This window comes from Alternaria metachromatica (genome assembly GCF_023757995.1).
Source record: "Alternaria metachromatica strain BMP 0045 chromosome Unknown scaffold_45, whole genome shotgun sequence".
NCBI lineage: Eukaryota > Fungi > Ascomycota > Dothideomycetes > Pleosporales > Pleosporaceae > Alternaria > Alternaria metachromatica.
This window is the reverse complement of record NW_026055536.1, coordinates 106,520-130,870: the sequence shown is the minus strand read 5'-3', so window position 1 is coordinate 130,870 and position 24,351 is coordinate 106,520. Positions and strand designations below refer to the sequence as shown.

Below are 24,351 nucleotides of genomic sequence, written 5' to 3'. Positions count from 1 at the left end.
GGTAAGCCTAAAGCTTTAAAAGATCGTGAGTCTCGAGGAAGAGAGAGTAAAAGAGGGTTTGTCTCGCAACGTTTGAGGAGGGTGAAGGGGGAAACAACGGGCAAGGCAGGGCAAGCAAGGTGGGCCGCCCCCGGCGCCTTGTATCGTGTTCCTAGCATCCTTGCCGCCAGTGCAATTTCCCACTGCCAAAGCGCAATTTCGGTCCCCCTGGGCGCGCTAACGCAGGTTCGGGCGTGCTAACGGGAGTACCTGAGCAAGGAAGCTGCCGATCTGGTGCTTGGCAATGGGGCCCACGGCAAATCTCTGCACTGCATCCCAGCCCGCGCGCGCTCCTGTGGTTGGCCTGAGGTGCAGCGCTGCACGCTGAACTACCGAGGTACCCACTCTATGGTCAACGTGCTGCATCCTCGTGACGGGCGGGTGGTGACCTCACTTCTCACTCCAATCGCTAGGGGCAACCTTGAGGAAAGTCGCTGCCCAGGTGAGATGCTGTCATCGCCCATCTGCGAACTCAAGGTTCACGCCCCATGATCCTCACCATACTCAAGACCAAGTTTCAACGCCCATCACCCCAGGCAACTTCTCTCACCCCATGCGTTCCACATTCCCTCTCCAGCCCGAGTAGCCTGAGTCCACAGTTGTCGCGCCTCGCCCGCACGGACGCTGAAACAATGCGCAGCGAATCGAGGCGTCTGTTCGGCCTCCAAGGCGGAAACGCGACTGGAGGCAGCTAGGCCAGCACGACCGACTGCTGGACGCTGTACACCGGGGCGAACGTGACTGGAGCCAGCACGACAAATCTCGTCTAGCTATTACACCGCAACCGCACCGGACTCAGCTCGCGCACTCGTGGCACGCTACCCGTTGCGACATGTGTTCTGGGTAACACAGTAAGCCAACCAGCGCCCGCCTCGTCTCAGACCCATCCCATCTACCCATCTATAGCCCTCGGGGTGAGGTTAACAACGTGGTCGGCGGCAAGACGAGGCTATTGTTGCCTGGACACCTTGGCGCGCTGTGCTGGACGCGGAAGGACGGTAACAGCCAAGCGATGAGAAGAATTGCTATGATGGTGGTGTGGAACTGTGTAGAGAATTTCTTGCAAAGAGTTTGCTTGCGTAGTACTGCTCAACATATGCACGCAATGCATCTTGTGACTCAAAGTAATCTTCACAGTAGTAGCATGTGAAGCGTCCAGATGCGCTCGCCAACACATCACCATCAATGCGAAGTCGCATCCATCGTGGGAAAATCAAAAAACCCACTGACAGTGACACACAGGAACAAGTAACGATCATCCGCTGGCAAGATTGAAATTACAATTACACAAGCGAGCATGTGCGCATGATTGGCTCCCTACCTAGCCCGCACACTACCCCTACCATTACTAGTACACAATATGGGCTTCTTTCTTGTCTCATTTCCGCCTTTCGCATCGTGACCCATCCATCGCATTGAAGCGCCATTGCAAATCCAGCTCCAAACTTCCGCTCTTTCTCAAATGAAAGCAATTCAAGCCAAGCAAGTCGCGCGCCTGTGCAATCGACCTTGGAGAGGCTCGCATGCTTGCAATTCGGCTGCGGACGGGCAGATTGAAATCGAGGGTGCGCGCGCGCGCAAATTTGACAATAAATCATCTTCCATCGCACTCGCTTTCGTTTCCTGGATCGAAACCAACGGTCGTGTGTTGTGTTGTGTCATGCCAACGCCCCTCCGCCAGTCGCAAGGTTTAGGACGGGGAACCACGACTCTGTGCCACGCGCAAAAAGTTAGTTTGAGCGCAAAATGCAAATGCAGCAACAGCAACGACCACCACCACCACCACCACGACTTCATGCATGCCTCTTCGGCTTCATTGCCGGCGCGACAATATTCGCAAATGCCCTCTTCCCCAACACCATGCTGTTTCCAGCCAGACTAGACAAAGCCCCCTTGCGCCATAGCAACCCGTGCGTGCAGTCCACGATGGAGAACAAAGACCGCTCATTCCCTCATCCCCCAGCGCAGACTACGGCAAAATGCAGAGAAAGGGAAGCAAGCGAACGCACGAACCTGGACAGTAAAACAGTCTCGGCAATCCCCTCACACAATAGTCGCAAAAGACGCAAACAGGAGCGCCGCGCTGCGAGTCGTGAATGTTTGATCAGCGCCGTGCGCCAAACAAACCACACTATTGTCTTTCAGTCGGCTTCGACTACTTCGGCACTCTCCCATAAACGGCGACAGATCTCCTCGGCTTCGTTTCGGCTGCGCGCCTGGTCACTCTCGAAACTCTGTTGAAAGTCGTTCTCGTCGCGACTAGTCTTGCCGCGACCTGCATCATGGTCGAAACTGACTCGTGATCTCCGCGAGCCCGTCCCATCTGTTTCGACGCCGCTTTCGTTGAAACTTGTGCTCACGCTGCTGGCTCCTGTCGTGAAGCCGTTTGCGCCGTGCGACTTGGGTACGCGGATTTTGCGTGACATGCCAGGGGTTTGGTAGATTCTTGCGAGCGCGTCTGCAATTGGATTGCGGTATCTTCGCACGACATTGTACTCAACCGCGACGTGGTTGAACTGCTGCTGCAGGCGTGGATCTAGACGCCCCTCACCATTGCCGTTGTAGTGGATGCTGGACTGAAGGTATGTGGGACCGCCCGTGCGGGGAAGCGTCACGGGAACGAGCTTCTGCGGTTCAATGTTGGACGACGCACGTTGAAGCATGAGCTTCTGCTGTGTCCGCGATGGGGGTAGGTTGGTTGGCGTGGTCGTGCCAGAGCGCTGAGGCGTCTTGGAGGGTGTGTCCGCGCCGCCCTTGAAGTTTGGCATGGACTTGTTGCGCTTGATCTTGTCCACCTCCCCTTCATCGGTGTCGTCTTTGAGCTGATGCGCAGCCATGTACTCGCCATCGTGAGGTGTCCCAGCGGAACCATCTCCGTCCATGAAGCGCGATACCAGGTTGTTCCCCGGCGTGTCTACCAGTGTAGATCCAACAGACCCAGCTGTGTGACTGAGCAGATTATGACGATCGGAGGAGGATACGACGGTCGCAGCGACTGACGATGTCTGGGGAGCGACATGGTGTGAGGCGCTGCGCTGTAGTAGTCGTGATGTGATCATATCAGCATCTGGAGGTCGAGAATGTTGGTAGGAGCTCCCGCCGTTGACCTGCGTGTTTGTGCGCGTGCGGTCGGTGAGCGTCTGAGTGGCCTGGTTGGGCGCTTCTCGAACTATACCAGCCGACTGTTGCGGCTCTCCTCTATTCTTCTCCATGTTGATCTCCGCCGCTCTGTGTTGTGCCTCAAGTATGACCGAGTTGGACCGCGTGTTGGATCGGGTAGTAGTGGGCGACTGTGACGCACTCTCTTCGGTCCACCCGCCCTCGTCTCCTTCCTCGTCGTCATTGGGCATGTCAAAGTGGACCGCGGCGTGTGGCTCCGGAGAACTTTGCCGAGACCGAGAGGGAGTCGCGAGCGCACGCTTGGAAGTAGCGTTCTCGTTCTTGGACCCCTTCAGCGCGTGTTTCGCATGCCCTTGCCGCGGCGGGAGATGGCCGCTCGAGTGGTTTTTGCGCAGGTTTGCTTGCTGCGTGTTTGCTCTCACAACAGCGCCGGAAGACGCATGGCGCTTCATTCCGGGACGCGCGTGTGGGCTGCTGGGCGCCGAAATGGAATTGCCCGACTGCGAGCGGCGGTGGTGTCGCCCGGTGTTTTCTGCGCCCTGGAGCGCCTGCTGGGCCTGCTTCTCGGCTTTGCTCAGCTTGTTGAGGTTCTTGCCAAAGGACGTGTTCCTCTGCACGCGTTGGCCGACGACATGATGGCGCTGGCTCTTGTGATGGGCTGAGCGCTGGGCGCCCTCGGACGGCGACTGCGAGATGTGCGACTGCGACGACGACTGTCTGGTCATGGCGGCTGGCCTCTGGGGCCGCGAATTAGAATCGTCTGCCGAGGCCATGCTTACGTTCACGCGCGTGTCGAGGGAGGTGAGGTCGGGGAGCCGTTTGGCTGTGGGAGCTGCACGTAATGATGCAAGTCTGCGGATCGTAGGAGTCGAGTGGAGCAGCCAGCTGGGTTTCGTTGTGCTGGCAGCCGAGCGGATCAACGGGCGGCCATGGAGATTCAATTGTGTGCGTTGGAGCGTTAGACGTGGTACAGCGTGCCACGTTGGGCCCAATGATGTTGATGGAGATGGTGGAGTCCATGCCCGGCCATCAAATGAGTAGGCGGTGAAAACGCCCCAACCGCTTTAGGTTCACCGCGGCCCGTCCCCACGTCATATGACCGTGCTCTCACCTCTTCACTACCGCGCATTCCAACATCACTTCACGACACATCCTGTGCTGTATCTGCTATTTATTATAAACTAAGGCCCTACGTTATATCTGATGCAGTTGTGCTAAATACCGCGCGCCTGCGCATCCCTCAGTGTACCGACTGACAGAATGAACCTCCCTGTTATGGGTATGAAGATGCCAGCTCTCCAAGGTAAACAGTCGTATAGTCATGTGCTCGTATATGGTATATGTCTTCCGGTCATCCCTTCGTCAGTCATCATCGTGGTCTCGTGTCTCACCTCGCGTCTGCCTTGTCGTCGCTTCTCATGTTGCAAGTCCTTGAGCGAATCTCTTCAGCTTGCACCTCATTCCCCGTTGTAATGCCGCTCGCTGCTGACTGATCTGTCGCTGCGTAGGGTTCATGCCATCGATGCAGCCGAAAGAAGAAGTGCTGAGCAGAGACTCAGGGCGCGACCGGTAGGAAGGTGGTGGCGGCCCCGAGAAGTATGTCGGGGCGTCGGAAAGGTCGCCCATCGAGTCTTCGCGGATGAGACCGGCCGCTGCTGTCGATGGCCGGGTGCTGTCTGCGCTTCGTGCCGTGCGCATGAATATGGCATTGAGACGGCGCTCAAAGACGCTCTCTGTATCGCCGTGTCGTGCACTCGCTGGGGTGCCCATCCGGGAGGGTAGCTGCGACTGTTGGTCGATTGACAGAAGCGCACTGGCGCGCGTCGAAGGGTGTCGTGTCGATGGCCTTGTGACAGGGCGACGAAGCGATCCAGATCGGGACATGAGCATGGTACCAGGGGCTTCCGCAACGTCCTCGTAGGAGATAGCTAAGAGTGGCATCGATGCCGACTGTCTGTTGATCTGCTTCCGGCATGCCTGGCGCTGCGACTTGGTTCGTAAAAGCGAAGGCATCTGGACCTGCATCTTTTTGGCGCAACGAAGGAACGACTTTCCGTGTTGACTGGTGGCTGTGGATGGTCTGACGACATCGGGTGCTCCAATCACGGGAATAGCATGCTGAGCCACGGCTGAGTCTTTGGCACCTACATTTGTCGCTGCTCTCCAATACGAAAGGCCTCCCATGAGCGGGGGTGAAGGCGTATTCATGCTAGCATCGAGCCATGCATTGACGTCCCGTATCACGCCAGAATCAGGTCTCGCTGGACGAAGAGGAGGTAGAACCGGCGGTCGAGGCGACACCCGCTCGACAAGTATCGGGAGCGGGGGTACTGCTGGTGCGTCTTGCAGGCTCGGTGTCGCTCCTGTTGAAGGTGCCGTACGCGGCCGCCTGACTGATGGTTTTCGCCGTATCTCAATTGGTCCCTCATCGTTCTTCAGCGTCTGTCGCGATGCCACTTTGCGAAGATGCCGTTGCAGCCACTTCTTCGCCGTTCCATGCTTGCTAATGGTTGTAGTAGTCGTCTGTTCTGTAGTGGTAGCCGTCATGCTGTGTGAATTCGAAGGAACTGTTTGCGAGAATGTCGTACGCTGAGTGATGCACGGCGGTAACAGTAATGTAGAAGAGGTGAAGGCGGGAATGCGGAAGTGACTTCATGTGGGTTGGAATGGTTGTCGTCGTTGGCGGCAGGTGCAGATGAGCTGCCATCGTAAGTTTCGGACGTCATGGGCTGAAAGAGGAAAATGCTGTCATGGGGTTGTTGAAGGGGCAGTCACCCCCAAGGTTGAGGAAGGCACGTCTCGGTGACCTTCACTTATCGGCACAGTACCTTTCTTATCGACATTGCAAGAGCTCAAACATTCGCGAGAGACGTGATCATCTTGTATACATAGGTGTGATGAGATTGCTTCATCCAGCTTCACTGGAAACAGCGTATGAGATACCAAACTAACCACGCTGAATGTCCTGCATCTCAGAACCCAGGCTCGGACCGGACCATGGCGGGTCCAGCAGGCCCCTATTGTGCTCATTGATTTCCTGCCGAATCTTCTCTTTCTCCTCTTCAGTCTTATCCGGATCGTAGAGATTGCCATCGTCGCCCTCCATTGAGCCCGATGGAGTTGACATTGAACCCGCGCTTACCTTGCGAAATGTTCTCTCCGTAGGCGTGGTCGAACACGCCACCCTTCCGGCAGGTCTGGCCGATGGAGCGGCAGATGGGGTGACAGATGTTGGTGGTTGGTTCAGCGGCGGTGGACATGGGTTCGCTGCTGGTGATGAGGGAAGTGGAGGGAAAGAAGAGAGAAATTCTCGTTCTTCCTCTGGTGAGCGTGAACGACTGTGTGTTGGGATAGGACGTGCGTGGATGCTTTCCCGGCGTGGGTGCTTCGGTGTGGGACGTAGCAGCACGTATGCCCGTCTTGCGGCATCTCTGTAGAGATCTCGTTCAATTTCTGTTTGCCGCCTCTTCGCTAGTCTGTCAGCCCGTGTCCCTGTGGGTATTCGGTGTTGGTTTCCCTTGAACCGTTCGTCCTCGGGACGTGCATCCTGTTCTGGAATAGACCTGGCTTCTGCCTGCCGATTCCTCGCCAGTCTGTCAGCTTTGGGTTCCGTAGGTATGAGTTGTTGGTCCTCCTTGATCCAGTCGTTCTTGGGACGTGCAGCTTGTTTGGAAACGAGCTTGGTGTCTGCTTGCCGACTCCTTGCCAGTCTGTCAGCTTTGGGTTCCGTGGGTATTGGTTGTTGGTTATCCTTGATCCCGTCGTTCTCGGTACGCGTATCTTGTTGTGGGACGGCCGATGCGTCCCCCGTCTCCTGACGGTCGGCCTTGGGCCCTTTGGGTGTCCGATGTTCTGGAACGGATGAGGGCTCTCCTCTCCTAGTACCACTCCCCATGCCTCCGACCGGAAGGCCGTAGCCAACTCCTCTACCCCTTCCCCCCTCGAAAGTATTGAACGCTCCACCAGTCCAAGTGTTATTGAAGTTTCCTCTACCTATTTCACGGTACGGGAAGTTAGTGGAACTCCTTCCTCCCTGGCCATTATTTCCTCGACTTCCACCTCGTCCGCGCGGTAATCCAGACATGCCGTCAAGTTCTCCAATTCTGATGTCAACCCAGTTGAGATGGACCAGCGGTAAAGTATGTCGCTCCAACTATAAAAACGATCAGCGACTTCCATCCAGCAGTTTGTATCCCCAACCCAATGTTCCGGTGCCTTCGTCACCAGTTCACGACTCGCATCACATGCAACACCCAGCCGCTTCTCCACGCACCCAGCAAATACGTGCCGGGTCTCACCTATCTATTTCAGATGTTAGCTGCCTTCCAATGCACTACCACGTCCCTACCTTATCCCCCTTCTCTACTTCCAGCACAATCCAACCTCCTAATGCGCCCCCTCGCACGTTTCCGCAAACGCATCCTCTACGCCCGCGCCACACTGCGTCTCACCCTCTGCGCAGACGGAAAACGACGCTGCCGTAAAAGACGACTCCGCTACATTATTACCAATTTACACGATTTACGCGATGCAGCAATGAAGACCGCTGACTCTGTATCAAGGCAGCTAGACCACCTGTGGTGCTGAGATGAGGGTGAGAGCGCTGGCAGCTATCTTGTTATTCGTCACAGGGCTTATCTTGTTGTACGTGACGGCTATGCTGTTGACGGGCTCGGGATGAATGCACAGCGCTGGTTTTGATTCTGAATCTCGTCGTTCGACTGAGTTGTTGGCGTCGGGGGTATGACGGTGGCGTCTGTGTCCTCCTAATGTAGATGATGTTGATGAAGACAAGGGCGTCATCTCGGCTTTGTTGTCCGAATCCTTCAAACTGCTCGCGTCGGCGATACCATGCGCTGCACTCGCAACCTCTCATCTCGTTCTGTGCGCGATTAGCAGCACACACGCAAGATCTTCTTAGTCCCAAAACAACAGAATAGACGCATGCAGGATTTTAGGTATAATCGATTCTTCCACCCACTCCACCCCCATCCTATCCAATCCAATCCAATCCACCCCATATCTCTAATATCTAACAAGTAAAAAGTTTGGTGTTGGGTATATACAACTTAAAACAGCACAAAAGACCTCCCAAGTGAGTACGGTGCAACCAACGACATTTGCCCGCCAGAGCCAACGAAGGCATATTTGTGTAGACATCTACATAGGAAAAACAAAAAAACGATGCTGATAACAATCTCGATAGCTGAGTAACAAAAAGGAGAAGGAGGAGAAGAGGCTTATTAGTACGTATATATATGTGATGATGTAAGAGAGATGTTGCGGTAAGCAAAAAGTACCGTTCTGGTTGATACAGTATAAAGGAAATTGAACTTTGAACTGGGGGTATCAAGCTGCAAGGCCGGGTATAATGGGTATAGCGAAAAGCCGAGCTGAGTAGTAGTTATAGAAAGATAAGAAACGACAAACGAAAATTTGCGGTAGATAGGAGATATGTCGGAGATGGAGAAAAGGGAAATATCGCTGTAGAGTGTGGACTGTTCCGTGTATCGCGTTCCGTGTATCACGTTACGCCTTTGCCCGAAGAGTCCGACGCCGGTTTTGGTGACAATTTTTGCTGTCGCGGTGTACAGCATCAGATAGCTTCAAGGGTACAATTATCCCATCGACACGCTGGGGTCGTTGGAGCCGACAAAGCCCGTTGACATGCCCATGTCCATGCGCAGGAATTGGTCTTGGTGGCTGTCGAGACCGTCCATGCCGCTTGACATGCCCATGGAGTTGCCCATGCCGCTCATGTTGTTTTGGTTCATGGCGTGGGGGTCCATCATGGCGAGCGATTCTCGGCGACTGCTGTCAGCTGAGCCGACGTGCTGCACATGGGGCGAGAGCTGGTGCTGCTGGTGGGGCCGGAAGTCTTGGTTGCGCGACTGGTTCATGTGCTGGCGTGCGGCTGCCCATGCTTGGGCCTGAGCCTGCGCTTGGGCAATCTGGGCCTGCGTGATGTGCTGGGTGGGTTGCATGTGTGGCTGAAACTGTTGTTGCGAAGGATGCGGCGGGGTGGGTTGGAGGGGTGCTCCGTGGTGATGTTGGGGCTGGGGGTGGTGCAAGGCCTGTTGTTGGGCCTGGTGCTGCATCTGATGCATCGAGTCATCCTCCTCAATGGTTTGGGGCGTCAGGTCAATGTCGTCGTCGTCATCGTCGCCTTCCGCATCAACCTGATCGCAGTCTCCATCACCACACACCGTGGGCGGCGCGCTAAAGGGCATGTTGGATTCAACCTTGATCGGGCTGCCTTGCCTGGGCTGGTTCACGGTAGCAAACTGTGGTGGGATGCTAGCCATGGAGCAGCTTCTGGTACTGGTACCACCGGGCAATGGCTTCTGCGCGCCCATGCCGGAGACCGAGGCCCTGTTCTCGCGTATAGCGGTCCGCCACTTGTCGATGAGGCGGTCGTAGTCCCAGTTGCGGTAGTCCATGCCGTGCTTAGCAAGCTCCCTAGCCGTGTCGGTTCCAAGGTTGATGCTGATGGGCGATACATCGGGAGCGCCTGAGGTCCAGCGGTTGGCTTTCAGGTATTCAATCTCCCTGCGTGCGTTCCCCAGCTGCACCTCGGCTTCCCGTCGCCTGTCGTCGGCACGGGCATAGCAGCGCAGTATCTCAACCTGCCAGCACTCCTGCCTCGTCTTGTCTGACTGCTGTGTCCAGTGGTGGAAGGCGTCTGCAATGTGCCCAAAGAGGCGTTGTGGATCGTGGTCGAAGAGCGGTGGGGTGGGCAGGGGCGAGGTGGTGGTGGAGGGAGCGGAGGAGTGCGAGCCCGAGGGATAGACCTGGTTGATCTGGCGCTGGCGCTGGTAGGCAAGCAGACGCTCGCGGACCTGCTTATTCAGCGCTTCGAACTGCTTCTGTCCCGGCGGGGTGATGGACCATGACTCGGACGTGGGAAAGGGCGTGGGGGAGAAGAGGGTAGAGGGCGCGGGGAGGATCTGGAGGCACAGCGAGGGGAAGCTCTGGGTGTAGGGGTCGAATTCAAAGAGGCCGGAGCCGGATGCTTTTGCGCTGTTCTTGTTAGCAGGATATATGGTGAGTGAATTGAGGACATACTTGGCTACTTGCACGCTCTTCAGCAGCTCCCGCAGCGCCATCTCGGTGGCACTCGCAATCTCATTCTCCTCGTTCGACTTCTGCCTCTGGTCCAGCTCGGCCTTTCGCGACTGCCGCGATACGTCCCGGCGCGGGTCTGGTGTTTTGGTGTTGAGTCGTGAGGGCCGGTGACCGCTTCCCCAGCTGACATCCTTGAACTGCCCCCTCGTCTTGCCCACCTCGAGCGGCTCATCGTCGTCTTCCGGGCTCTGCACGAGGACCGAATCCTCGCTCGCTATGCGCTTCTTGTTCGCGGGCGTGCTCGTGCCGCTGTCGTCTCTCCGCGGTGTTGACACGCTGCCCTTGGCCTGCCGCCGTGTGATGCCGCCGCGCAGCTTCCGTATCTCGTCGACATTGTGCACGCCATCGGGCGCCTTTGGGTTCTTGGGGCGGATGTACAGGTCCAGATGGCGCCCCAGACTGGACGAGGTGAAGGCCTGGCCGCAAAAGGGACAGTTCTTGTCCTTGGCCGCCTTGAGCTGTGGTTCGGCGGTGGAGCGCGGTGTGGACGATTCGGTTTCGCCCATGATGGCTTGGAGATATTATTACTCAGGGTTCCCAAGCTCGAGCTTATCTCGATACGCAGAGTCGTTCATGCGTGCCTGCAGCGTGGAAGGATTATAGCTGCAGCTATGACATTACTATTACGGTCGGAAGGGGTAGTATACAAGGAAAGATGGGCATAGTGCACGCCAATGGCTAATGAGAGGAGACCAATTGGACGCTGCAGGCAAAAGGAGCGACGCGTTCGTTGGAGCAATATTATCTCGCTGCGGCTTGGCGCGAAAAGCTGCCCCTAATGCCTCTGCCGGGCACTATGATGCGCGCGCAGGAGGCGCGCAGTCAGCCGTGCGTGCAGCGGGAAGCCAGCCCGCCCGAACCAAAGGGCCCGACCTGTCTGACAGGACTCTACGGACTCTGGACGCGACGCTCAAATTGCACTCGCTCGTGCTCGCGTCTATTTTCGCTCTTTTCCCTCCGCTCTGGCCAGCCTCGCCGCTGTCCGCGCCGCAATGTCCTCATACTCGTCCATGCCGCCGTCAAGCTTCCTGAGCTGCCCTCTAGTCAGCCGAAAAACGCTCCCCGGAGCTAACCCTGGCGCTTCATCCTCCGACTCGCTGCTGTCGTCAGCCTCGCCCTCGGACGCGTGAACCCCTGGCGCTAGCTTGTACGCCGACTCCCTCTGCACCACCGTTCTGCGGGGTGTTAGTAAGAACTCTATTTATTGATTTCACTATGCTCACCTCATGAAGAACCGGTCGTGTGTCACCACCAGCAGCGCTCCATCGTACTCTCGCAGCGCCATCACGAGACCCAAAATAGTATCAGCGTCCAGGTGCGTCGTCACCTCGTCGAGAATGAGCAGTTGCGGCGGCGGCCATAGCAACTTGGCAAGTGCGATCCTGACCTTCTGCCCTCCCGACAGGAGCACGAGCGGAACGTCCGACACCGTCTGGCCATGGAGTCCCAGTCCACCCAGCACTGTCCGCGCATCCTTCTCCTGTGCGCCCTCGCCAATACTTTCCATCACGTGCCGGAGCGCTGTCGTCTGAGGGTTGGCAGCCGCGGTCGCAGTGAGCTCTTCGACCGACTGCTGCGAGAAGCGGCCAATCTTCACCCTTGCATGGCGCGCGACACTGCCACATGTGGGCTTGAGACCGCCCTCTTCATCACCGCCCATTATTATGGAGACCAGCGTCGTCTTCCCTGAACCGTTCAGGCCTGCTAAACCTACCCGGTCCCTCGGATGTATGGTCAGACTGACGTCGGTCAAGATGGGCAATTTCTTTCGCCCAGGGTATGCAAATGACACCTTCTCTATACTTACCAGTGCTCCGGGAAACTTCAACTCGGGCGGCTGATGTGGGAAGGAGAGGTGCACTGGGGGATCAAAATCAGGTATCTCAATCTCCGCCCGCTGCGTCGTGTGATAGCCTGCGAGATCGCGGTTCAGCTTGAAGCGACCACCTTTGGCACTGACCTGCAGCCCCATTCTATCATCAAGTTTTTTCTTCCGAGACGCAGCCTGTTTCAATTTCTTGTCGTCTCCCTTGTCCTTGGCGGCCTTGATGTTGCCTGCGATGGTCTTCTCAATGTGCTTCTTCTGCTTGTCCTGGGCATCCTTCATCTTAGTCATGTACCTGACCTTCTTCCATCTTTCGCGCTCGTACAGACTGAGGTTACCGCGGAAAGTCTCGAGAACCTGGTTGCGGAGGACAATGAGCTCTTCGGCTACCGCGTCTCCAAAGTCGCGATCATGGGTCGTTATGAGGACAGTCGTGCCTTTGAGATTGCGGATATAGTCTTGTAGCCAGATAATTGACGGCAAGTCTAGGAAGTTGGTGGGCTCGTCCAGAAGTAGTACGTCCGCATACTGTGTGAGAGCACAAGCTAGATCGCAGCGCGTCTTCCATCCTCCTGAGAGTTCCGACACGGGCCTGTCGATGCGATCCTCCTTGAAGCCGAGGCCTAGCAAAACCACGCGCGCTTTTGCTTCTGCCTCAGCTGCATCCATGAGTTCGAGAGATGCTTGCACACCAGCAAGCAAATCCGCAGCTGCTTGAGTCTCTTCGCTGAGCTTTGTGGCATCGATCTCGGTCTCCTGCAGCCGCTTCTCAGATTCTTCGAAGCGCTCTTCAAGCTTAATCAGCTCCTTCCTGGCTGCTTTGCCCCGAGCACCACTCCTCCTCTCAGCAATCCGATGACCCTCTCTCAATTGCAAACCTAATCTTTCATGCCCAATACGCCTGTACGCCTGAACCGGTGCCATGGAATCAACAGAGTTCTCGACCGCCTCACTAAGCAATTTCGCTTCTCGCACGTAGCGCTCCCGAACCCGATCACTCCGGACAACATGCTGCAAGACAGTCTCGCTCTCCAGGCTCAACGCAGCCATCTCATCACCCAAGTCGTCTTCCCTCGTCTGACCTAGAAGCAGAATGCGCGTACTCCATGGTATACCCGGAACCAGACCATCGGCGATGGCTTTGAGGAGTGTAGACTTCCCTGTCCCGTTTCGACCTACCATTACATAGTGGCGTGCTTCTACCAGGTGAAGTGTTGTGCGTGATAGTAGTTCTCGGTTGGCGACTGTGATTGATAGGTCTTTGACGAGTATCTGCATGCATCAGTATGGTGTATGAGGGAGAGGTGAGGGCACGCGCCTACCTCTTTCGACGCGGGTGCATCGACAGAATCGACTGCGTACCGCGATTGCTGCGCCGTGACTGTTATGTGTCCACCGCCGTGATGCTCTTCCGCGGCTGGTGCTGCCTCTTTCCCTTTGCGTACCATTGTGAGAGGGATTGCCGACTGTTGAGCTTAGCAGTGTCGTCGCTGCAATGCAGTCTTCAGGTTTGGCTGTCTTGGGCATCGGCGACCTTCTTCCTCATATACACGAAAAAGGACATGGCCAAGCAGGGCGCGGTGCTAAGACGGATGGCGCTCGGCTCAGGATGAGTCGACGCCGTGGCTTCTGATTGGCTAGATGGGTGATGACTAATTGTGGAGGGAAGGCGCAATGAGACGACCAGCGACATCATCTCAACGCTTGCTTACGGCTACTGACAATTTCTCCTATTGATCTCCAAACTCTTCCTTCAGCTCCAAAAATTCTGTCATATAACCCACCAGCTCCTTCAACTCCTCATCATTATCGTCCTCGTATGTCGCGTCTTCCGGCCATCTCCCTCCGGCTCGCAAGATGGCGCTTCTCGACTCTCCGGTCTCACGTACTCGCTCTTCCCAGTATGGCTGCTCAAGTTTCTCCTTCAAAAACGCGTAACGTTTCATTCGGGCCTGCTCCTCGGGAGTGGCGATGGTGTTCGAATTCCGTGATCCTCGTCGCGCCTTTTTTCTCTTCTTCTTCGACGTGGCGTTGACTTGGTTTGTATACGCCGCCCATAATATACGACGTTGCTCCGAGTGATGGACTTCTTCCCAACCTGGGACGCCTTCGGGGAAGTTATAACCCATGGAAAGTGCTTGGCGTTGTAAATCCGCGATATGTTCGAGGTACTGCCGGTCTGATTCTCGTTGCTGGATCGCTTTGAGTCGTTTCGTTCTGGCAGCTAATCGTTTCGAGCTCAGCGGTGTCTTCTTGTCACCGCTCGCATCTCTTTCAGGGGAAAAGAGAATGTCAGTGTAACCCATACTAGTCAACCAGCCATCCAATACCTCGACATCTCCCTCTAACCGCGTTACCTCCGAGTCTTCCAACGCTTCGTAGCCAGAGACGTTCAGCGGGAAGGGTACTTTCTCTTCTTCAGCTTTTTTTCTGTACCCCGCGAGTTTCAATATCCACGCTCTCTCCATTTCAATACTCCTATTCAGACTCAACGCCTCCCTCGTCGCATTCTCGTCTTGCACGTCCGAAAAGTACGGCGCGTTATGTTCCGGGATCTGCACCCCATTCTGCCTAGCCATCTCCCGCCGCTCCTGCTCCCTCGCCTCCCTCAAGCTATCATCCTTCCATGCCTGTTGTCTAGCTCGCAGCAGCCGTCTACGCTCGTGCGTCGTTATCGCCACGTGGGAACCAGAAAGAGTTATGGTACCGGGTGGACCGGCGCCACCTGTGCAGAGATAGCTTTCATCGGCGTCATCGTTCGATGTGTAGGTGAGGAGTGTAGCTTGTTGGCCGTCGATGGTCGAGGTGTAGATGTCAGGAGATTTGTCATACGATACTATGCCTTGAGCGTGGGATTTGGGTGCCGGACCGGGTGGGTAGGGGGTTAGACATGTGGTGCAGAAGGGGGATGATGATGGGCTGTCGAAGTGGCACAGGGGACAGCGGGTTGTGCGTGGTGTGGGTTGGGTACGCGATTGAGCATTGGAGTGCTTCCCAGGCGTCTTCGCGTTCGGTGCATCCCGCTTTCGACTCCGCAATGCCCTCAATTCATCATCGGAGAAAGGCGTGAAAATCGTTCCTTGTCTCCGCTCTTCTTCCGTCAGTTCCTTCCGCATCGCTTCATCCACCTCCTGAGTATCAGTTCGCGTGGCAGAATCCACCCTTTCCTTCTCTTCTCGTGTAGCGCTGTGTATCACACTTTCTAAGCCCGAACACTCCCCTGGTACATCCATCATCTCAAACACATCTCTCACTACACCTGCTCTATGTACATCGCGGACATATCTTGGAATCCCTCTACATAGCCTGTGTACGGTTTTAGATACACAGATGCAGGTATCTACGCCCTTCATACCAATGTGCGCTAAGTGACTGAAAGTACACTTTGCGGCAGCGGGTATGATGCCGAAGCGGGCGGTTGGCGAGGTGGGGTAGAAGGAGTTTGGTATGTGGCGTTTTTGTCGTTTTTGTGGGGGTTGATTGGGTTCGGAGTGATGATGTGGCGGGTGTGATGTGTATGGTTGAGGGGGTTGTGATGGGGCTTGGTGGTAGTAGTGGTGGTGATTTGGGGCGATGTCTGGGCCGGGATGGTCGTCAACATCGGTTCTAGTTCTCTTCCGTGATATTTTCTGGGAAGGAGGAGGGTTGTAGCTTTTGAGAGACGCTGTTTCAACTTCCGTCGTGACGAAATTCTGTGGTTTCCTCTGGTATAACCCAACACCGTGGTCTCTGCCAAACGCAGCGTCAACTTCCGCTATCGTCACCTTTCGTACGCGACTCGCATCAGATATCTTTGGAGGAACATGTATCCTTGAAGTTGCGATGTTTCTCATTCGAGCGCATCTCCTCGCGTAGGGGTCGCATGGAGCGCTGCAGATGGGTTTGGCTCGTCGTCGTTGGGTCATCGTACTAGCAGTGAGAGAATGTAGGATGAGCATTTCGGTACCATGGCTCACGAGTGTTGATGATGCGTGCTAGATCGGGATAAAGGTGAGTGTGTACAAAGACTTTGTATGGTATAGCGCGAGTGATAAGAGTGGCGAAATCGAACAAAGGGTGGTTTGGCAAGACAAAGCGTAAGGAAAAGGCCGGACAAGAGGATGATGACATGGCTCCTGTCACTCGAAGGTAGGTGAGAGCTGTCACTGTGCGAAGTAACATCCGGGTATTCAGTTGGTCTTCAACATCAGCAGATTTCGAGCCATGCGTAGTACAGGACAAATAGAAAAGTCCTCCACAGCCACTCAACTTCCCCTAGCCCTCAAATCCGCCTGCCTCCCCCTCATACTCTGAAAGAACCCCTGCATCAACCCCAGATCCATCCGACTAAACTCCCACCACCCCTCCTGCGCCGCATCCGTAGTCCCCACATAAACCTCCCTCGGATGCAACCTCGCGCACGGCCAAAGTCCAAATGGACGAACAGACAGCGTCGCGAGCAGCGGATACACTTCTTCAAGAAGCAGGCTCGACAAGATCTTCATCTCGCCTTTGTATCCCGGCGATACTTGATCGATAAACTCCTGGGAAAGCAGGTCTAATGTTGTGTCGACAAGACGCACATGTCCGCCATTACTTCCCCATGACGCACCATACGGCGGCGGCGGTCTGGTTTCCTCGGTTGGGGGGTCGACGTGCGATTTGAACGCTTGTTTGTCCACGACGAGGAAATCTTGCGTCCACATACGGCCTAGCGTGGGTAGCATGGTGAAAGTGCGCTTGAAATGTTGTTTCGCAGCCGCGATGTCGCCTTCCGCGATCCCAGCCTCTCGGCCGTCGATGAACATGATTTTGGCCTTGCTCTTGATAGCGTCGAAGCCGGAGATCCAGGTTCCAGATCGCATGACGTCTTTGGTGAAGTTTTCTTCGAAGGTAGCCCATTCTTCGTCTGTTTCCGAGTAGGTTAGGCGGTAGCAAACGAAACCCCATGCATCGGGATTTCTCTCGAGATTCCGTGGGTTCTTTGCGTAAAAGTCCATGCGCTCGCGTAGGATGGTGATCCAATGTTCTTGCGCGACGGGCTTGGGTGGACCGCAGAGGGCGAGGCGGGTCTCATCGCGGTTCTTCTTGCCTTCTTCGTAGTGGCCGAGGAGATTCTCGGTGTCGCGAAAACGGGGGTGGGCTGGCTTGGTGAGTTGGCCCATTATGTCCATTTGTTCTGCTAGGGAGGGTGGGTTGGCGGCTTGGTCGGCGGCGGCTTTGTCTTCGGCTTCTAGGATGGCTAGTTGGTGCTTGAAGGACTTGCTTCCCATGATTTGGGACCAGGTGTTTTTGCGTTGGGCTACGGGGAGGTCGGTGAAGGCGTTGGTGGCTGTGTAGCCCTTGAAACCGGTCATTGGGACGCCGATCGTGTACTCGAGTCTGGTGAGCATGCCTCTGAGATCTTGGACACACTCGTAGTACTTCTTGCCGGCTTCTCCTATAGCTACTTCGTCGGTTCCAGCGGTTTTGAGAGCATCTTTGTACTGTTCGAAGGCACGCGCTTGAACCTCATCGACACGTTCTACAACCCATTGATGCGTTCGCGTTGACATGTTTGTCATCCCGTCGTTCCAGTACTCTGCCCACATGCCAGCAAGATCCAATCTCTCTTCGACGCCATTTTGTTCGCGACGCAAATTGACTGCCTTTTGGAATTCGACATATCTGTCGACCATCCAGTTGAAAGCGTCGCGAGTCCGGGTGTGGACCTCCTCGTGACTGAACCATTCAAATATCTTGGTGAGGTCATTGATCAATTCGAAGAGGTTCCTGTAGTTGGCAGGGTCATCCATCTTGCGTTCTACCCAGCGATCTCCGCTGATTGGCACCATACCAAGCAAGAGCTTTGCTTTGAGAGGGCGTAGACGCGCGAGGAAGCCCATGTGTGGTGATCTTCGGAGCTCTGGGATTTCTTGCCTCTTCATCAGCGGTGCAATGCGGTCCATGCAACTGTAGTTGTTTCTGTTGAAAGGTGCAGGAGCCCATTGACTGTATGGCGCGGTCAGCAGCCCGTATTCTTCTTGTGTCATGAGTGGGAAAGACGGACGGCCGCCGCCGGATCTGCGACCGCCAGTACTGTAGTCACTAAAGCCCTGTAGGTTTCGCACTGATACGAGGTCCTCCTCTTGTATTTGTTAGTGTATGGTCATGAGTTGAATGGAGGTTTAGTACCATAAACAAGATTGAGCAGCTGTTCGTGACTCCATGATGCATGGTCACCGAACCAGTCCTTCATGTGCTTCTCCGCCGCATCAAGATCCATATTGCGAAGGCTTTCTTCCATTGTCTCTTTCCCTGCAGCGGTAGCGGTATGCGATGTGGAGGTGAATTGTTGATAGCGGACTATGGGAATCTGTCTTTGCATTTGTAGACTCGAAAACAGGTACGGTGTAGAACGAGCTATGCTACATCTGGGCACGCGCCAGGCTGCAATGCGCGAGGCCTGTCGGGTCAGCCTGAACGAAGCCATGAATAGAATTTTTTCAAGGCAACGAACGCTCGAGCGCGGAGCCCAGAAGACGTTCACGGGCGGCTGCCTCAGGGTGAATGTAAGGCGTGCCGCGCCATCACCGAAAAAGGAAAGGCGGATCACCACTAGTTTCCGCGGTGCCACTAGGCAGCGATCTGGACCAGAACAGTTCCCGCCCCAAATCGCTCGTTGCTTTTCCCTCGCACGAGATGCTCTGCGGATGCACACTTCCACTCTTACCCATGCGACGCGTGATGGGTATCATATATGCGGTTTCTGGAGTGCCCAGCACCGAATACAAATGTATTGTCGTATCTCTCTTGCAGTTCACAATATAGCGAAGTGGCTTGCCTTCTCCGTTGCGACCCACAAGCATACAAAATGTACAAGTAATCCGGACAACACACTCTGACCTCACTGGTTGATTGGCGCCAGAACTCCCGCAAAGCCATGCTTTTGTCTATCTCTCTTGCGCAGTACCAAGCTGTCCACATTCATTCGAGACTGCGACTCCAAATGAGCTAGTGTTGCGTCACGAAGACCGCAATATCCCTGCCCATCTTGCTTTCGGGTCGCACCATGGCTTCCTCGCTTTCATTTCCAAGGTCTGTGAGCCCTTCAATGCCGTACTTTCTGTTGCTACTTGACTTATTCGAGGATGTGCCAAAACGCTTCATCTCAAATCTGCCGCTATATGATCGATCGGACTGTGCGCGAGGCGAGTCGGAAGCCTTGTCGTGACTTCCGGCGCTGCTCCAGACTCTAGGAAGGTAGGTTTTGATGAGGACTTTGAAGGTCGATGCCGAGCTGCATATGATGGCTGCAAAAACACAGGGTTAGCCTTGACAGATTTGATCAAAGATTTGAGAGGAGACATACCTGCGTAGATCTCGATGCTGCACCAGTTCAACGAGTCGGCCATGTAGTACCAAATATCGGCTTCATCGGAGAGGAACAGCACGTAGTAGAAGCGCACACAGCCAGCTGCAACTGCGACCAGTCCTACCCCGAGAAGAGCGCACAAAGCGATCTTTTGACCGCGCGGCATCTGGAGCTTCCAGACGATGTGCATTGGTAGAATGTATATGGCGAAGTCTTGAACAATGCTGTAGTGCGCGAGAGTCAACGAGACTGCATGAAGTTCGTACTTTGGTTGCAATGCTTACTTCATGATGCCGTTGATGTTGAAGAACACTTGCTGCGTGTCCTGCTTCAGGCACTTCTCTGGATGCAGAGCCTGGCCCGCAGGATCCCAAAACAGCGACGGCGGCGTGCAAACGAACAGCAACACAAAGAACGTTACGATCGAGAGTGCAGCGACCCATGCCATTAGGAAGTACACAATCCATCTCGTGGGTCGTCGAGGGTCTAGTCGATGGTAGAAAACGAGGATGCTGAATTTGACGAGGCATATCGCTACAACGTAGAGTAGGCGTGTCGCGAGATTTGCCTTCAACATAGGAGTGAGGTCTTCGTTGGAGATGTCGGGTGCTGTAAGGCCGTCAGCTGAAATCCGAGCAGATGGTCAGTATTGCCTGCTTACTGTGCTTGCCTACACCGTACCAACCGCCTGCGAACGAGCTGTTAGTCAGTCTTGAGCTCAACCACGCCTTCTATATGAGATTCGTAGACTTACAAACCATATTAGCGACTGACAGCGAGATGGTGAAGAATGCGCCAGAAATGATCAAATCTGATTTTGGCTGTCAGCATGCTGCTTGGGAGTGCTGGCTATAGAGGTCAACTCACAGTCGTCGGTAGCCAGTTTCAGCCGTATCAAGCGTACGCGAACATAGACGCGTAGGAATACTACGACACTGGCGATTGCGATGAAGGGGATGCCGATGGCGAATAACGAAGACTGCTTGGTATCACTCTCGAGCCCGCGAGGCTGTATTCGACGAGACATGTTCTGCAGTGGAGACATTTGCAATGGTCAAACACCAAAGAAGAACAGATGCGTGTGGAGAAGGTGTCCTATCCAAAGCCAAGTGCCACTCCAGCCACAGGTGAAGACATAACTACACCAATTGGCCTACTCGGGGCCACCCGCCGTGCCTCACGGCGTGGGAGAACAGGCTGGCGATCGTTATGTCTGTTGGTAAATCACATGGTTGTCGTTTCGCCCCGGTGCAACGGCCTTGGACGCCTATGCAGTCGCGGCTCGAGATGGTATCTCTTTCATGTCTGATCACCATCTCACTGGAGCAAGTATGGCTATCCCCTGGCCGCGCTAAGATTGCCGTTGCATTATCTGAATAGAAGCAACTTTTGGTGGTCTGTGAGGCTCGGTTAGGATTTTGACGCAAAGATGAGCTCATACTCGGTAGTGTCGCATAAACGTCCACGCCGCACTGACTCGAGAGCGGACATTACCCCACGCCGTATGCCGTGGCTAAATCCTACACAAGGGACCTGCCGCTTAGGATGGCAGGCAGCTCCGATGGGATGTTATTCCCGGCTGAAGGATGCGTGAGCCGCGTACGCTGTTGCATGAGACTCGTCGAAGGCATTCTGAGCAGGAAGCGATTTTCATGATTTGATCGCGATGAGAACGAAAGCTGGGAATTTCGTAACGTAGCTCTATTCGCGTTCTAGGAGCGCCAGAGGAACTTTAGGATGACCGGCTGAAAGAGACCGTGCATGCGCAGTATAGATCCTTTCACTCCTTGAACAGGTCTTGAAGATGGCATGCTCAACAGGAGCTCACTCCTCGTCGCTCACTTCTTAGTCGCGCCGATGCAGCTCTCCATTGTCACCATGCGTCTGTTCTCCTTCAGTGCAATCAACTCAGCTCGGAAGTCATCTTCCCAAGCATCTTGCAGTCTCTTTGGCTTCCAACCCAATAGCTTACGTGCAAGTGCCGCTTTCGTAGCTTTATGCCCACCCCAACCGCGCTCGGCGATATCACGACGACCCGCAGTGAGCTTGTCGGCAATCTCATGCAGCGGCACAGATCGAATCTCCTTCTCCTTGGGAGTACCTTCACGTGGCAAGATACCGTCAGCGAATGCTGCGTCCAGACACCCTTGGTTGATGTCCTTGATGAGTGTCCGCCCGACGGCCGCGAACATGACGCCATTCTTGCCGGATGGGAGGTAACCGACGCCGCGATCTTCGCGTTCGAGGATCTTGCGTACGAGGAGGACATAGATGTCGGCGAGATCGATGACGTGAACCCAATCGAAGTTCGCTGTTTCATTGAGCTTCCAACCGTATCCATGCTGTACAACGTACATCATGATCAAGGGAATGACCAGGCCTTGCTTGTTGAACAAGCCGGTGCCTTCGCCAAAGATGCATGGTGTGTTGATACTGATAGCCTGTACGCCAGTGGCATCAGCAGCTTCCAAGACGCCCACTTCGGTTGTCCGCTGAGTGTAGGGCTCCATCCCGTCGAGCGCTCTCATGAAGCTGAAGATCTTGCCTTTGTCCGTCTCGTCGTTCCATTCTCGTATGGGTCGTGGAGGTTGCGATATGGGACGGTCGGACAGATTGGTGCAACCTGATATGTGCAGTATCCATGGCGCCGGCTTGCCAGCATTGATGCCGCGAGCGAGTCCATTGACAAAGGCAATGGCGCCTTCAGGAATGAAGCCAGAGCCTGTGTTGATGATGATGTCGTAGTTGGACGCTGTGTCTTCGATGAAGGCTACGTCTTCCAGACCGGACCATTTGATGGTGTTCACACGGGAGCCGTATACGGTTTTGAGCTTCCGAGCTTGCGTTTCGTCGCGGATGAGGAGGTCAAAAGTGAGATCCTTGATACTCGGTGCTGTGCTTGCAATGAGCTGGGCGAGAACAGTGCCGCCAACATATCCTGTAGCGCCCGTGAGTAGAATCTTGCTCATTGTGAGATCTAGAAGGATGTCCAATAGGTCCGAGAGATGTAATGATCAACCGAAATCCATTTGCTCCCTCAACGAATCTTGTCTTTCGAGACAGCTCCTCGGAGACTGACTCGTAGTCATGCTTCATAGTGGGTACCATGCTGTGGGAAGCGACCCCGGCCATGTAGGATTCTTACACATTGGGAAATAACAACGTCGCGTGGGGTTGGGCAAGGAGCTGAAAGGATTCTTCCGGTTAACCGAATTGTTGAGCATGCATCGGCCGCCTGTCAACTTCCGATATGCGTCTTTGATCAACAGTTGTGACCGTGGGAGGTGACCAGGTAGCCGACACTCAGAAGAAGAACGGAATGTCTGGTCGTTGCGGTCAGACGAAGGGCGGCTATAAATGCGAGCAACATCCTGTCTACCAAGCGTTTGAGTTGTAGTCGACTTGTTCCTGAACACACTGTCAATCTGGACTGTATGAGGTAAATCCTCCGCTATTCCAGGGGAAGATGCGTTCGTGAGGCACAGCAAGATCGGCTCATGTGAGAGGGAGGGGGTGCACGACCGTTGCTAGTCAGAGTAGAGCTTCCTGGTCGCCACAGTGACCTCGACGAAGGGTTGTTGAACGCCTGACACGTTCATATGTTGGTTTCGCGAGAGCAACATGAGCAGGCTAAGGTCGGATCTCCCTACCGTGTGAGGACCAATGGCCGACCGAACTCTTTCGCGTTGATGCAACCGCAAATCATAAGAGATTCGGAGTTGTCGCAAAGCTGCTATAAACAAAGGTGGCATCCAGTATTTGGTTGGAGCGTGTGGACTACGTCACCTCATGGCCTGAGAATTGACCAGACGCCGCATGGTCGTGCATACTTCATGCACGTTGTCGTCCATCGCAAGAAACGCGTTAGATTGGGGTTCGCATCTGCACATCTGGCAGTATGCAATCGCGCAATGCGATGGCTGCGCGTAGTGGCTGACGCGACCTATGTTGTGTAGATGGATGAGTTGAGACGGATGGGTGATTGATCGTGATCGCACGACGCGTCTCTTTCCTAGCTGACTAGCGCGACGCTAGTTCGCGTCGACATGACGTAACCATCGAGACTCACAAACCCATGAAGATAGTAAAGAATAACTATCATACACGATGCTAGTCTTACCGTGCGCATCGTTCGGTGCCCCTGGGCCATCTCCAGTCCCAACCTTCGGCATGCTTGCGACATTCTCTATCATTGGAAGGCTACCACACGCCATGTAGGACCCTGGAGTTACTCGCTAGCTTCCCACATGATAGCGACCAACTTATCAAACTATCGTATTTGTCTCTACCATCGTTTCCGTTCATCTCAGCACTTGTAAAGGTCTATGTAGCTGCCTACCACTATCGTCGCGTGTGTTCCGGCCCCCATTTGATATCATGTAGTTGTCTACCACCGTATAATCTTGCAAGGGCTTTGCTTCGCCTACAAGCTCAGGGAGTTGTTCGAGGGGTTGAGAGAGTTGTTCGAGAGTTTGGATCTGGAGCAGAAGCAGGCATACTTGCTTGCGCTTCGCGGATACACTGCCGCCACTCTCGTGCTCGAAGGCTGCCCGGGCACCGGTAAATCTCACACTCTCCGCGCCATCTGCGTCGCAATGGTCCTCATGGGCTATCACGTCTTCGTCAGCGCCCATTTCAACAATGGCGTTGACGCGGTCTTCGAGAAGGTCGCCAAATGGGCACGGAAGGTCGCCAAATGGGCACGGAAGAACCGCCCGCAATGGATGGAGGAGGGCGTTTTGTGTCACGTGGGAGCCAGCACCGTCGATGAATCGCTCTTCAAGAGACTCAACCGTCACTGGGAAGACCCCAACGTCGATGAAGACTACTCCGATGGACTGATCAGCTCTATCTCCGCGTTCAACATCCCCAATTGCGCCGCGTACAAATTTGCCAAGTAAGCTCGCGC

At 54.9% G+C, this 24,351-nt stretch overlaps 9 protein-coding genes across 9 annotated transcripts; 1 reads left to right on the top strand and 8 right to left on the bottom strand.

Moving 5' to 3' along the window:
* Positions 1 to 2,180: 2,180 nt before the first annotated feature.
* Positions 2,181 to 3,932, bottom strand: J4E83_010452 (uncharacterized protein; the record flags this gene model as incomplete). The annotated part of the gene is made up of 1 exon (XM_049337333.1): positions 2,181 to 3,932. The coding sequence occupies one exon, from the start codon at positions 3,930 to 3,932 to the stop codon at positions 2,181 to 2,183; it is 1,752 nt and encodes a 583-aa protein (XP_049183560.1).
* A 643-nt stretch (positions 3,933 to 4,575) lies between these two features.
* Positions 4,576 to 5,706, bottom strand: J4E83_010451 (uncharacterized protein; the record flags this gene model as incomplete). The annotated part of the gene is made up of 1 exon (XM_049337332.1): positions 4,576 to 5,706. The coding sequence occupies one exon, from the start codon at positions 5,704 to 5,706 to the stop codon at positions 4,576 to 4,578; it is 1,131 nt and encodes a 376-aa protein (XP_049183559.1).
* A 3,071-nt stretch (positions 5,707 to 8,777) lies between these two features.
* On the bottom strand, positions 8,778 to 10,790 carry J4E83_010450 (uncharacterized protein; the record flags this gene model as incomplete). Its single annotated transcript, XM_049337331.1, has 2 exons — positions 8,778 to 10,179; positions 10,225 to 10,790. 2 exons carry the CDS (start codon positions 10,788 to 10,790, stop codon positions 8,778 to 8,780), a joined length of 1,968 nt encoding a protein of 655 aa, XP_049183558.1.
* A 431-nt stretch (positions 10,791 to 11,221) lies between these two features.
* On the bottom strand, positions 11,222 to 13,557 carry J4E83_010449 (uncharacterized protein; the record flags this gene model as incomplete). Its single annotated transcript, XM_049337330.1, has 3 exons — positions 11,222 to 11,459; positions 11,508 to 13,381; positions 13,432 to 13,557. The coding sequence occupies 3 exons, from the start codon at positions 13,555 to 13,557 to the stop codon at positions 11,222 to 11,224; spliced, it is 2,238 nt and encodes a 745-aa protein (XP_049183557.1).
* A 282-nt stretch (positions 13,558 to 13,839) lies between these two features.
* On the bottom strand, positions 13,840 to 15,342 carry J4E83_010448 (uncharacterized protein; the record flags this gene model as incomplete). Its single annotated transcript, XM_049337329.1, has 2 exons — positions 13,840 to 15,240; positions 15,337 to 15,342. 2 exons carry the CDS (start codon positions 15,340 to 15,342, stop codon positions 13,840 to 13,842), a joined length of 1,407 nt encoding a protein of 468 aa, XP_049183556.1.
* A 1,011-nt stretch (positions 15,343 to 16,353) lies between these two features.
* On the bottom strand, positions 16,354 to 18,353 carry J4E83_010447 (uncharacterized protein; the record flags this gene model as incomplete). The annotated part of the gene is made up of 2 exons (XM_049337328.1): positions 16,354 to 18,215; positions 18,263 to 18,353. The coding sequence occupies 2 exons, from the start codon at positions 18,351 to 18,353 to the stop codon at positions 16,354 to 16,356; spliced, it is 1,953 nt and encodes a 650-aa protein (XP_049183555.1).
* A 728-nt stretch (positions 18,354 to 19,081) lies between these two features.
* Positions 19,082 to 20,203, bottom strand: J4E83_010446 (uncharacterized protein; the record flags this gene model as incomplete). The annotated part of the gene is made up of 5 exons (XM_049337327.1): positions 19,082 to 19,380; positions 19,440 to 19,666; positions 19,727 to 20,051; positions 20,104 to 20,130; positions 20,197 to 20,203. 5 exons carry the CDS (start codon positions 20,201 to 20,203, stop codon positions 19,082 to 19,084), a joined length of 885 nt encoding a protein of 294 aa, XP_049183554.1.
* A 1,077-nt stretch (positions 20,204 to 21,280) lies between these two features.
* On the bottom strand, positions 21,281 to 22,411 carry J4E83_010445 (uncharacterized protein; the record flags this gene model as incomplete). The annotated part of the gene is made up of 1 exon (XM_049337326.1): positions 21,281 to 22,411. One exon carries the CDS (start codon positions 22,409 to 22,411, stop codon positions 21,281 to 21,283), a length of 1,131 nt encoding a protein of 376 aa, XP_049183553.1.
* A 1,201-nt stretch (positions 22,412 to 23,612) lies between these two features.
* Positions 23,613 to 24,343, top strand: J4E83_010444 (uncharacterized protein; the record flags this gene model as incomplete). The annotated part of the gene is made up of 2 exons (XM_049337325.1): positions 23,613 to 23,656; positions 23,878 to 24,343. 2 exons carry the CDS (start codon positions 23,613 to 23,615, stop codon positions 24,341 to 24,343), a joined length of 510 nt encoding a protein of 169 aa, XP_049183552.1.
* Positions 24,344 to 24,351: the final 8 nt, after the last annotated feature.